At 37.6% G+C, this 13,883-nt stretch overlaps 1 protein-coding gene across 7 annotated transcripts in view; it reads left to right on the plus strand.

Annotated features, from left to right (window-relative positions):
- Window positions 1–13,883, plus strand: part of TCF4 (transcription factor 4) — a 353,182-nt gene that overhangs the window by 166,945 nt on the left and 172,354 nt on the right. For all 7 annotated transcript variants that reach the window (XM_074995760.1, XM_074995762.1, XM_074995765.1 and 4 more), the window contains one exon: window positions 7,754–7,818. In XM_074995760.1, the coding sequence (XP_074851861.1) occupies window positions 7,754–7,818 (65 nt within the window). The remainder of the gene's footprint in view (window positions 1–7,753; window positions 7,819–13,883) is intronic.

A 13,883-nucleotide genomic window follows, 5' to 3' on the forward strand; every position in this document is an offset into this window, starting at 1 on the left:
CCATGAAATGCAATTTCTTCAAAGCCCAGTGGCTATCACCAACTAGTTTTGTGCAAGCACTTCTTAAGAATTCTGCAAATATGTAACATTTGTATTCTTCTTCCAGGTAGTGAATGTACTGGATACAAAGCACTTTTCATTGCTTATTACATGCATGGTTTCTGACTGTTAAGAAATGGTAATATTATTCTGTGCACTGATGAAGGGCCTTGTCCTGCAAGGTGTTGAACACTTGTTGCAAAGTGCTGAGCAATTTCTACACTCATCGAAGTCAGTGGGAGCCAGAGTTACTCACCTCTCACAAGCTCAGACCTTTAAGGAATAGTGGTTGTGTAGCGGTATATTTCCAACACAACTAACAACTCCAGATAGCAAGAATATATTGTTTTATTCTTACAAACTCAAAAGAAGATTGTACCACCATTACACTGAATAGTATTGTAATCCTCAAATAGTCCCACTAATGTGAATGGTACTACTCAAGAGGAAGGGACTGTTTTATATAGAAGTAGCACAATCTGACTCCTAGTTCACTGTCAGCAGTTTCTTACTGTTACCATTTTAAGTACCTTTTTTTGTCAAGGCTTCTTCATTTAAAATGCAGAGTAACAAAAACCCATGCATTACTGTTATATACTACAGTAGATGGGTAGATTACAGAGATGAGATGGGTCAGCAGCTTGCCTCAACCCTTCCACTCAGGATTAAGATTTTATGAATCAGTATCATCAATATGAATGACAAATTATCGATATTTATCCTCAGGTATTATATGTACAGTTGTCATGCCCATTGACCCTAGTCATGGGTTCAGATCCTATTGTCTAGATGGTACATAACCAGAGAACAAATATTAGACTTTTGTGAAGCATGCTTAGTTACACAATGTGGAGCAGAAGGCACACAAGTACCACATTCTTACTATGTCCTCATTTGACTTTAACAGCAAAAAACATTTACTCCTTTGACCCTTAATGCACGTCTGGTTTATCTTGCAACTTGCAGTGTAAGCAGTAGGCAATTGGGGGTGTATTAGGACTGAACGTGTGGGGAGCACCAGTGGATAACTTAGTTGTGTATGTGGAGTTGCCCCCTTGGCTAGTGCCTGGTCCTTGGAACATGCAAGAAGTAGACTTACCTATGTAAGCATAAAATCAAGATCAATTAGATGAATTAGTGGTGAAATATGTCTCTAACAAAAATAAACAAACAAACAAAAAAACCCTCCCCCCAACCCTGGCATTGTAAAGTCTCTTTAGGAGCTATTAATGTAAGTCCAAAAGCTCTCTTTCACTTAAAAGAACACAAAATATCCTTCCACTAATGTCATGCCACATTTCTGGTGCATTTTACCTGGGTGTGATGCTATTAAAATGGTTGGGATTATTACCTTCCCTTGATTTTATATCTAGTGTGTGGGTCCTTTTTTACATCTGATGCAGTGTCACATATTGTTTTGCATAGCAGAAATTTAACTAAAAATCTGTAGGATTTTTCTTATTGTTGGTGCTTCGTATGTAACACAAAGAGTGAAGCAGGTCATTAACCTGCTATTTCTATTACCACTGGATACAATTGTTGAAATACATGGGATAGTGGGCACTGTGCATGCTACACATAAAATATGAGAGAAATATAGTCCCATATCCTAGGGCCAGCTGGACTAATTGGGTTAGGTGTCCATGTGGAGGCAGAAGGAAGAAAAATTATACCTCCACCCAGACTTCAGAACATGCTGGCATGTCTATGCTGCAACAGGGAGTAAGCCTCCAAACTTTGAGTAGATATTTGAAGCTAGCTAGGTGCAGGTGAACACACTAAGAATAGCTGTGTAGGTGCTCCTATAGTGGTTTGGGCTTTCAAACTTAGCTGGTTGCCTGTGTGAGCTTGTGTGTGTGGCCCAACCTGTAACATCTACATGGCTATTTTTCTCACACTTTCTTGAGATGAGCTAGCTGTAGTCTGCCTTTCCAGGTTGGGAGGCTCACTCACAGCTTCAGTTTAGATGTGTCCTAGTAGAGCTGTCTACAGATGTTGCTAAGGCTTAGTGGCCTCTCAGGTCCTTTGCACTTGCTCATGGAGGATCGTGGCTATTGAATTTTTTGGCAGCAGATTCACCAACCCTGCTGTTTGAGCCTTCACAGAGCTAGTCTCCAGTATACACATCGGAGATGCACACCTGTTTTGGCTTTCAATTCCTGACATGCGTTGCACCCATTCTGCCATTCCAAACTATAATGAGCAGCATGATAAAAAAGCCAAGAGAGTAGCCATTGCACTCTGAGTGTTCAGTTGTAAAAGGTGTCTGGTTGAATTCATGCCTTTCCCCCACGTACAACAAAAAGTTTCAAATCTGCATTTTGAAGTTTTCAGAATTTTAATTGAAAAATGTAAGTTCTTAGGGTTTTTTTTTTAATTTATTTATTTTTTATAAAATAAAAGCTTTCAAAACTACTACATAGGAACATTTCTGTTGGGTTACCTGCTGAAACCAGGAAGAAGGGCTAGCCCAGTGGTTTGATCATTGGCCTGCTAAACCCATGGTTGTGAGCTCAATCCTTGAAGGGGCTATTTGGGGCAAATACATTTAAAAAAAATATCTAGCAGGGATAGTGATTGCTCCTGCTGTGAGTACAGGGGACTGGACTCAGTGACTCTGAAGTCCCTTCCAGCTCTGTGAGATAGTTATAATTGAGGGTGGGCTTCTGTTTTTTTTTTTTTTTCCAGAGGGGAAAAATGTCAAGGCTGAGAACCTGTATTTTAAATTTAGTCTGAGTATAACTTAGTCATTTAAATTTTCAATCTCTAATGATCAAAATGAAAATCCTGACAGACTGAGGCACTGCTGTTGTAAACAATTGTGCAGTGTTGCTCGGGCTGTTCAGTCGATGCTGCATTTCAACCCATTGGTAGCTGAACATCAGTGGTGAATTAAATGATTACGTGAGTGCCGATACTGCATTTCCAGAACACCGAAACTCCAACAGACGGCACAGCAATGTAGACATATATGGGGATTATAGAGTTAGGCTAAACATTGCATGGGCTTTATGATTATGTAAATTAACCATTTTTATTTGTATATTAATAACATAGCACATTGTGCATTGTATATTGAAGTTTTGCATGCCAAGTTCCTCCTGAGTTGCTCATACCTTTCTCCAAAATATATTTTAGGTTTGACATATATCATGCTTGGTGATATTTCCTTTTCCCTAATTTGTCCTTCTCCTTGGACAGATCAGTCAGGCCATCCTTGAGATGCTCTTGAGACGTCCTTTCTTCCATGACTGGTGAATACAGCATACACAAAGAAGAGACAAACTCAAATTCCAAAAAATGTGAGAAAATACACGATGATAAAATTAGTGGCTCTGAACCCAAACCTCTGACCCAAGTAGCTCCAAATTCTGAATTGTTCAAATTTCAGCTCAAATTTTATTAACTGGCCTTCTCTTTTTGTTATAGACTAAAGCAAAACCAGAATCTAAAAATGAAAACCCGAAGTGTTGGAAATCTGGTTCTCAGTTTTGCTGCTTGAGCTCATCTCTAGAAAAATATGTCAGACATGAAATCAAGATAAATATTGAAGTCAAATAATCTATAACAATAGCTTCACTTCCTTTTTCCTTAGCAGATGGAGAAAGTTGCTTCATGTCTTCTTATTCTGCATACTAAAGACAAGGTGCCCTATCTTTCAGGGCAAAGAAAATATAGTGGAGAATTAGATGACTTGCATTTATGCTTTGGAAGTTGCTTAAATTTTCTACTTAATTTGATTAATTTTTCAAAGTGCACCATGGAGAGGCAAGTAGCTTCTTTATTGATTGATTGTCAATCCAGTGTTGCTCTCTTTTTTTACAGTAAAACTAAACTGCTAGCAAATACAGCTTAAGCAATCATTTAGTTCAGTTTAGATAAGCAATATTTTTGTTTCTTGGCCTGTTTACAGAGTATAAAACTGCATATTCAGTGTGTTTGTCAGAGAAGAAGAGCTGCTTGTTGTTCATTCTTTGTTTAGCGTTAGTTTGATTGGCATACATTGTGTCAATTAATTGAAAAGGGTTTTTTTTTAAATTATTCTGTTAATAATAAAGATGCTTTCTGTACATTCTTTTAAGGATGCAGCATGCCTCAAAGTTATTTAATGCTCAACTGTAGGTCATCGACATTTATGAAGCTTTGATTCAATTGTCAGAACATAAAGCCACATAAGGATATATCTTTTGTTACATGTGCTCAGTGCTAGAAACAGTTGGCACATTTTAACGTTTGGTCCTCTAGGTAGAAAAATTAATCAAATATCTGACAAGATTTTTTTCTTGGTCTGTATTTTAAGCTTTCCCCCTCCCTTTGCTTACAGCAAATATTACTAACGGGTACTTTTAGTTTTTAAATTATGGACATCAGTACTCCATGCAGTAAAAGACTTGAGCGATTAATGCTACCCTTATGCCTCTTTTGAGTAGTTTTAGCCATGGGGCTTGGCACTGCCACCATTGTCTTTGTGCCAAAAAATATCCGCAGCGGCTGCCGCATTCTAGTACTAGAGGGTTGTCTCGAAAATTCCGCAGTGAATGCGTCGGCTTTCTACATCACTGTAGATTCTCTCTCTCTCTCTCAAAAACATTTTTTTAAAATATCTTTACAAACCTTTGTTAGAAAACACACACTCTACAGACTGTTGTGCTAGGGTGACTAAAAATGATACGTAGTGTACAGTAAATTGAGAAAATCAGGGTAAGCTTTTGTATTGTGAGCAGAAATAGTTACTTTAAGAGCCTACTCTAGCATATTATCAGCGCTCTTGCAAATTTTATTATCTGAAACAAATGTGCCAGTGAATTTTAAGCAGAAAATCAACATCAAGACTGTAGCTAATTTTAAATGGACAGTTTATACAAAAAATATTTTTCCTACAAAATGAAGTGTCATTACGAAAAATGTTAATTTCATAATTACAATTGATTGTGAATGTGTGTGTTTGTGTAAATATATATTTAAATGGCTTCTTGACTTTTCAAAATTTGTGGTTTTGTTTTTAATAGAGAAGGCGGATTTCTAGCTGTATTTGGGAACAAAAAGAAAAACGTAATAAAGTTAAGGGCTTACACTATCAGAATGAAATGTTTTCACTCATGATCTGCAAAGCTATCTTTTTGCTGGTGAAAGTGGATGCTACAGATGAAATCTTTACAAGGAGCATAATCCTTGGGAAAAAAAAAAAAGTCAATCTCCTGCTGGCTGCTGTGCTGCTTTGGTACCTCACAGACTTCGACAGAGTCCTGGACGAGTGCCCATTGATGTCATGGAAACACTCAAATTACTGAGAATGATTCATGTCTATGCTGTTCTCTTATCCTCCCCCACACAAATAGAAGTAGATTTTTAACCCTGACAACTTGTAATTTGCAGTGGGTTTATTTTTGTATCTGGATAAATATTTTTTAACAACTGAAATTAAGACGAGGCAGCCTGTATCTGATATGATAGTAAAGAAGATGACTGATACCCATGCAACAAATGAGAATTGCATTCAGAGCTTCTTGTGTTGTGGCTACTACTTAGCTTACATGCACATCACTACCACCATCCTCCCTTTTCAGTTCTTAGCATTTTTCATTTGTATTGACTTTCTGACTTGAAGACAAGTAGCCCTATTGGGGCAATGTGAAGTAACACATAGAACTGCAGACAGATACAAACAAGGTGTTTTGTTTTTAGATCTCAGCACTGGCACCAGAATTTAAGTTTAGAAATTGATTATTATTTCAATATTGATGGGTTTTTTTTCTATTGAGCCTTATTTGCACTGAATCTAAGGGATAACAAAATAAATTTCTCAGATCTTTTTTTATTACCACCCAAAAGTATTTTCAAAAGATTCTAAACATATACAAATTCTGCATATGTTGTTAATTGACTTGTTTAAGTAATGAGTTTATTTAAAAATCCAAGCCACAAAATTTTAAATTGTTCTACTAAAATTATGCTGTATTTTTTTAACTCCAGGAAATAAGCAAGAATATTATACAATTACTTTACACCAAACCTCTTTTACAGGCCAGATCGCATCACTAATAATCTCAAGGGAGATCCAGAGATAGAATAGCTTAATATGTTAAAGAAAAGGCTGATAAAGTGGGTTAAAGTATGTACAGAATAATTTTAAGAACTGTTATAACTTACTGCATACATTTTCTGTGTAATAATCTGACACAACAATGGCATTATCTCTGTAAAAATCACACCATGCTAGAAAAATGTTACTTGTTCAAGTGGCTGAAATGAGATTTAGTAATATTTTAGACTGCCATTCAACACTTGTCTTCAAGAAACAAAATTTTGTTTTCTTAGTCCACTTGCACTTTTTTTCTCCCAGCACAAACTGTGCAAAACTACAAAGCTTTGTTCGAACATTTTCAAATAAAGTAATGTTTTGTTGGGAAAATGTTTTGTAATGAATGTCTTTGGTAGTGATACTGAATAAATGATCCATTCTGAACTGGTAATGTGCATATACCCAGTTAGAATTTATTATCAGTTTGAAAGGGAAACAATGTGAACTTTAGATATGTGTTCCCAGCTGTTGACAACATTGATAGGAGTTGTATGTATAACACATGGCCAGAAGCGAGTGTTGTATTTGGCATTTTATGTTTTTGTCTGTAATAAAAGCCTCAACACTATCAACAGTGCCTTTCCTGGTCTTTAATTTGCTCTTCTCCTTTTTTTAATCTGATAATCTTTCCACTGTCCCCCTGTTACTATTTCTCACCAACTCAGGGGCCCTTTATGCCAGTATGTTTTGTACCAACCTTCCTGATTGTTCTTTGTTCCACTTGCACATGGTTTAGTGCTACCGAGCTATGACTTAGCGTTCTGCAGCAACTGTCTCTCTCCTGATTATGTTTAAGACCAGTCTTTCAATTTATAAAGAACCTTTATTTTACTTTTGAATATGGCATAACTCTAGCCAATGCTATAGCTCTGCCATTTGATCTGAGATTTAAAGGCCTACTGAAAAAAAAATTAGGTACTTAGGGTTGGCATAGAGTCTTGGCAGTCACTGGGCCTCTGTTCAAACCCCAGCGCTGCTTGTGCAGTTGGAAATTTGGTGGAGAGTGGCAAATTTCCAACCAAATTTTTCTCTCCCAGGTGTAAATTCCATCATTACGTTGATCATGGGGGAATTTACTCTTGGGAAAGAGTGAAAAACGCAGAATCCTGAAGAGTTTCTTTGTTAAGTTCACCATCTGGAGAGCATTTGACTGACTGGCTCTGCCCTCACCAATGCGTGGTGTTGTAATCAATGGGAATTACTGTACATGGGTCACAATATAAGTAGCCTGCCTGCTCTATAAATAATAAATAAATAAAGAATACACTACAATAAATAACCTCACGGTTGTTTAGCTTGCGACTGAGGAATGGAGATCCAAAAAGGGGTACCTTTTTTGAGAGGGCAAGAAGTCTATTTGTTTCTATAGAAAAATGCCAGAATCCCTTTAAATTACAGTTCTTAGGAAGTGTTTGGAGCAATATGACTAAGAGTAGAAAGCTTATTTCTACATTATCATGCGCAGAATAAAGCGTTAATCTCTTTCTGTTGCCTACGTAAGTATGTGGTCAGAAGTGCCTGTTTTACTTATGTAAATGCAAGTATGGATATGTAGGTTAATTTCATGTTAGATATTAGAGAAGAAATATACCTTTGGTAACACTCACACACCTATTTATTTTTTATTGACAGGTAAAACAGAAAGGGGTTCATACTCATCATATGGAAGAGACTCGAATTTACAGGGTTGCCACCAGGTAAGTGATCATCTATGCAGTGGAAAGGTAGTGATAAATAGTCTGATAAATTAGCTGTGTTTTGTAAAGTTGATTATCCATTTTTGAGCCTCTCCATGATACACAAACAAGTATTTCTCAAAAATAATCTTAATCTGCAAATGTATGTAGGCAGCTTCTGTCTGAGCTGTTTTAATAGAGATACAGTTTCTGGTTTCTGTTTGTAGTTCAGTCAACCTGCTAGGATCTCAGTGGCCACTGTCAACTATTGATTACTGTCCTTTATAATGTTATACTGTTTCAGCATAACAGTTCCTTCCTAATGGCACAATTTAATACATTATAAAAGTGGAAACACACTGCAGAGCATGTGTCAAACCCTGGTTTTGGATGGCTATTGCAATAAATTATAGTTTTCACAGAGTCTGTATGATGTTGTGTGAAAACAGGGTTGTACTGAGGGATAAAAATGTCTGTGAAAATATGATTTGTTGTCCCTTTTTGTTTCTGAATTGTTTTTGGCTGGAAGTCAAGGCCAGCAGGCTAACAGCAAAGCCGTCTCAAGGGAAGCATGCGTGAGCTAGAAAAATAAGAGTAGTTTAATTAAATAATAAAATGCCAATGTAATACAAAGGTATAGCATGTGTGTGTTTGTGCCTTCGTGCACTCTGCATTTGCATACTTTTAAGTCTCCAGAGAGACTCTGAGCCTAAAAATACTATCAATAGCCAAAAGTCTAAGCTTTGTTTCAAGACAATTGATTTTTTTAAAGGATGCTTTCTTTTTAATTTCAGTAGCAGTGCTAATCGTATGTTTAAACTCATTTTGTTTCTGAACACTGCAAAGTTTCCTTTTCTTTTTATAAGTGCGCTAGTCTCTTACTTTGGAAAACTACTGAAAGAATTTAATAACCCCTTTTAAAATTCAGAGCTTTATAAATCTTAATCCTGCCACTCTCAAAAAACTATATTTCCCTAATAGAAAGGGGGGATACTTGCTCCCGTTATTCTCTTCATATGTCCAAGTTCTTTAAAAACTATTTAATAATACAGGAAAACAATTTATTTAAAAAAAAGGCTTAAGTTAGCATAGCAAAAGGTAAACAGCCTCAATAAATTACATAGAATTTTGCCTTCAAAGTGCACATATGTATCTTTAATATATCTTGTAAAGCTGACACTCTGCTCGCTTTCCTACATCTGTTAGCTATTTCAGGTTTTGACTCTCCACAATACTCAGATTGCCATCAGCTCCATTCAGGTCTGCAGTGAAAGATTTGTTAAGATGAGACCAGCTGTGGCTGGGGCAGGGACTGAGTACTGTCTGCACATGTTATAAAGTGCAGTTTATCCTGGTTTGTTTGGAAAAATTCCACCGGAAAGAAATTTGCAGTCACTCCAGTGCAATGGAACTATCTTTGGAATGTGAGTGCAAATGTTCAGAGTAGATAGTTTGGGCAACAAGCGTCCCAGTGCTGTGTCCCTAGTGTAAAGCTTTCAATTTCTGCAGTAGGTCTGATCCAAGGTGTCTGGTTTCAGAGAGTCAAGACAGAGGTCATTTGAATTTTGAGGAGAAGGAGACCGACAGCATACTTCCCTTTTGCAAATGATGATTGAACAGACTATTTTCAGTAGGGGCTCCTTTTGTTGGCCAATCGAAAAATAGTCTTGCTTGTCCCTGTTCCTTTCCTTAGTGGTAGGAATGAATATGATTCCTTATAGCCATCAAGATTTCTTCTGCTAAGTAAGGGGCCTCTTTATTTATGAAATTATCATTCAGATTGGTTGACATTCGCAATGCTTTATGTATAAAATAGTACACACTAGGCTTCACCTGGAAAGAGTTAATTAGGGAATACTTTTCTTCCATGTTTCAAGCAAACCTATAAATTTATAAATGCTATGTGGAGCAAACAGAAAGGATAGGGATTCCTCCTAGTGCACGTTTGCAAATCCAGTCATGAACATATAAGCATATTTATATAGTGACTGGCAAATACGTATTTGATTATGAATATTTTATAAACAAGCCTTGATAGATAGGAAACAAATTACAGAATTATTGAAGTTTTCACAATAAGCAAATACATGCAGAAAAAAAAGTTCAAATTTCTAATTTCATCATAAATTCAGTTGAATCAACTATGCTACTTCTATATTCACGTATAGCCATTAGCCATGTATTTATTACCATAATATAAAGATTTGATTTGTTGAGGCATATTTGATTTGTTAAAGAAGCAACAGTAAAAAATTCAGGGCAGAGGAATGAAACACAAGAACAGATTTTGCCACTCTTACTCTGCCAGTGACGAGGTGGACAACATGAGAAAATATTGAATAATATCACTTTATGGTTGCATTGCCACAGTACTGTGGAGATGCTCAGAATACTCATAATAGATGGGGTGGAGGGCCATGATCACCTACGCTAATCAGCATGGCATGAATGAATTAATGAACTCTACCAGTCCTTATACTGGCTGGTTTCTATTACCAGCTCACATGCCTGCTCTCATTTACTACTTATCTGATTACATACTTTCTCTGTCCATATAATCTTACCAGTCTTGTTGCAAGAGCCTTCTTCCTTGCAGCCCTAGCCCTAGAATTATCTTCCTGTTTCTGTCCTCATCATTGCTTCTCCATATCATTTCACTTCTCATCCAAAAATATACCTTTTTTTCGTTTGACAATATTTTTAATTTCTCTTTCACTCTGTTATTGAATTCTTTCTGTCAGTGCTTACAGTATTGTGAGAAACAGTTCAGGGATCTAGAAATGCACAAGTTTTTTTGTGCCTTAGTCTTGCAGAAAATCTTAGTACTTTACCAAAAGAATTGTTCTGCAATCCCTATAATCATGCAAGTGATTTAGCATATGCCATTCTTCCTCTGTTGTTACTCTCAAACTTTGTCTGGTGGGGTACAAAGTAAAACCTTCCCACTAAGGACAAAAACACATCCCAGAAAATTTCCAGTAGGTTTCCAGATACCCTGTAGTCTTCAACTGTTGATAATTTAGTGGATCCTGATAGTTCTGTTACCTGGAAGCCTAAATCTAATGGTCTATCCTGTAGATGAGCCAACCACCAACTTCTCATACTGCCAGGATTCACATAGCCGATGTTGTTCCCCTTCCTGTCTGGGTACTGGTGATTTACTTAAACTGCTCTTCTCATCACTTTGCATGACCTCTATCCAGGACTGGAATTTCCATACTTGGCCTGATTTTTGTAATTTTTTTCCCATTTTTGTTACACTTGGGGGCATTCTTACAAGTGAGAAACTTGTGAAAGTCTAAGGAACAGGCATGGTATGGTAACAAGCTAACTGAATCCATTATGTATTCATTTTCTGAACATTTCCAGAGCATTGTTTTAAGGTTGCAATTAAACTAATTAACAAGGATGGAACTGATATGCAAACTGACTTAACTCCAAGTAGCCTAGTTGGTCCCATGATCCATTAGGACTTGAGTTAGTAACTCCATTCTGGGAAATATTTGCATCAGTTATCTTGCAATTACTAGAGCCATTGCAGAGACAAGTATGAAGGACTCGAGGATCTACTCTTTCCAGCAGTCTAACAATATCTGTTTATACCAGATCAAATGATATATGACAGAGGAAGTAAGGGGGCTCAGTAGTTCCTTCCGCCCTTCCTCTCTTCCATGTTTAGACCTCCCTCCTTCCCACGTTTAGAACTCCTTCCCACTGACTCACCCATGTTTAGAACTCTGGCCACGATACGTGGAAGAGCGCTGTCTTTTTATCAATATCTGGACAACACAGTTCACTCAATGGTCACTCCAAGACTTCGTCCTTCCCCAGATGAACCATAGAAAAAAGAGGTGGAACACTCTGGAGGGTCTGTCTCAGCTAGAAGGGAAACTAATAATCAGTGGCAGATCTATTTTGTCTGAGAGTTAACACCTAGCCATTGCAATAAATTCTCCTGTAAGCAAATAGAAGAATTCTGCTTCGTGTTTCTCCCAAGTATTTATCTGACTTACAACACACAATATCAGTTCTTCTTTAAAGGCTTTTTCTGCTTTCTGATTAACCACTCAGTAAGTTAACCACAGATACATCCATTTTAGCTACACCATTGCCATAGCCAGAATTACATATCTGCACTCCGCTAACTTGGCTGTCCATACTGGGGAAGGTTGATGGGCAGAGTTTCTCCTGTTGACCTCTCTTAACTCTTTGCATCTCGCAAGGAGTACAGGGGTTGACTGCAATTGCTGAGAGGTCAATTTCATGTGTCCATACTAGATGTGCAAAATTGAACCCCAGAAGATCGACCATGAATGTAGACGTAGCCTCAGCTGAAAGAAGTTGCTAATGAGTCAGATGCTAGGATGGATGGTTAGGTGATTAAGGCCTGGATGTAGGATTCTGGAGACTTTGGGTGAGTTTGTGGCTCTATCACAGCCTTCCTGTGTAACCTTGTTCAAAGTACTTAATCTCTCTGTGCCTGAGCTCATCATCTATCGAACTGAGTTAATAATACACCCTTTGCTCCACCCTTTGTCTGTTTATATTGCAAGCTCTTCAGGGCAGAGTCCATTTCTCACTGTTTATACTGAGTCTGGAACAATTAAGTATCCATCTCAGAGAGACCTCGTTATGGCAAAGTTCTGTCTCTCATAGGAACTCTAAGTTTCTGAGGTAAGCTCCAGATTCAAAAATATACAGATCTGTGCTCATAAACTGTTGCACATATAACAAAGAACCTCTAGAATCTATGATCACCTTGTCAAAAAGGAAGAAAAAAACATATCCTAACTGAAGGTTCATGCTCACAAAACAGGAAGTATAATCAACATGCTCAGTTAGATGCCAGAAAACGGTCAGACTTTTTCCTCTTATTGTGTTATACTTACCAAATTTACACATGTATATATCATAATAATTATAATCACTCTAAACCATTCCATCTGTAACAAAGAAGCTCTAGAATCTATGATCACCTCTCTAAAAGGAGAAAAATGTGTCATACAAAAGCTTCCGGGTCCTACTGAAGTCAGTGGGAGTTTTAGTGGAGCTAGAATTTCACCTAATATTTGAAAAGTGTCTTGGTCGCAGTCATACTTGTTTTGTAGATTTTTTCATCTTTTACAAAATTAAATGATTCCCACAAGAGAACTGCTGTTCCAGATCCCCTGTGGTCAGTGGAAGTATTGCTTTGTCTTCAGTGGCACCAGGAATAGGCTATAGGCAGTGGCTACACTGCCCCTCCCTTTCAGAAGGGGCTTGTAAATATAGCTGTTCGAAAGTGCCAATGAGGCACTGATTTAAATATCTTGCACCTCATTAGCATAATCTCACTTTTGAAAGGGGCTGCTTTCATAATGCAAGCAGCCATGTAGCCAGGGTTCTCTCGAAAGGAAACCCCAATTTCAAAAACCCCTTTTTTCCAATTTTTTGCAGGGGGGAAAAGGTTGCTTTTGTAATCTGGATTTCCTTCCAAGGGAACACTGGCTACACGGCTGCTTCCATTTCGAAAGCAGCCCCTTTAGAAAGCAAGATCCCACAGGAGTATGCTAACAAGGCACATGATATTTAAATCCATGCCTCATTAGCATTTTCGAATGGCTGTATTTACATGGCCCTTCCAAAAGGGAGGCACATTGTAGCCCTGGATATAGTCTTGGAAGTTAAAATCACCCTGAAGTAAACATCTCACTAATGTCAACTGGGCAAAAGAATAGAGTTCATCATGCCTTTGCTGCTGCTGTTCAAGTGGAGAAAGTTTTCTTCAGGGAAAAAATTAATAAGACAGCAGCTCCGATGTTCCTATCCCACTTGGTGCAGGAACTCACCTATGCAGAGCACTAGATATGGATCGTATCAGTAGAAGTCAATTTGCCTTTCAGAAATCAACACAAATCTGCACACTCATTTTAGGTTTAGCAAGAATGCACATGGGATTATGCTAGATACTCAGGATTCTGTGATATGCCCAAGCTTCAGCATGTGCCATACTGCCTATGCCGTTACTTCCAAACTGTTTCCTGTTTTGTGAGGGTGAAGTTGCCCACTGTCTTAATGCTTATAATTTCCCCAATATGTGGATTTTC

The sequence above is a fragment of the Carettochelys insculpta genome, chromosome 5 (assembly GCF_033958435.1).
Source record: "Carettochelys insculpta isolate YL-2023 chromosome 5, ASM3395843v1, whole genome shotgun sequence".
Taxonomy (NCBI): domain Eukaryota; kingdom Metazoa; phylum Chordata; order Testudines; family Carettochelyidae; genus Carettochelys; species Carettochelys insculpta.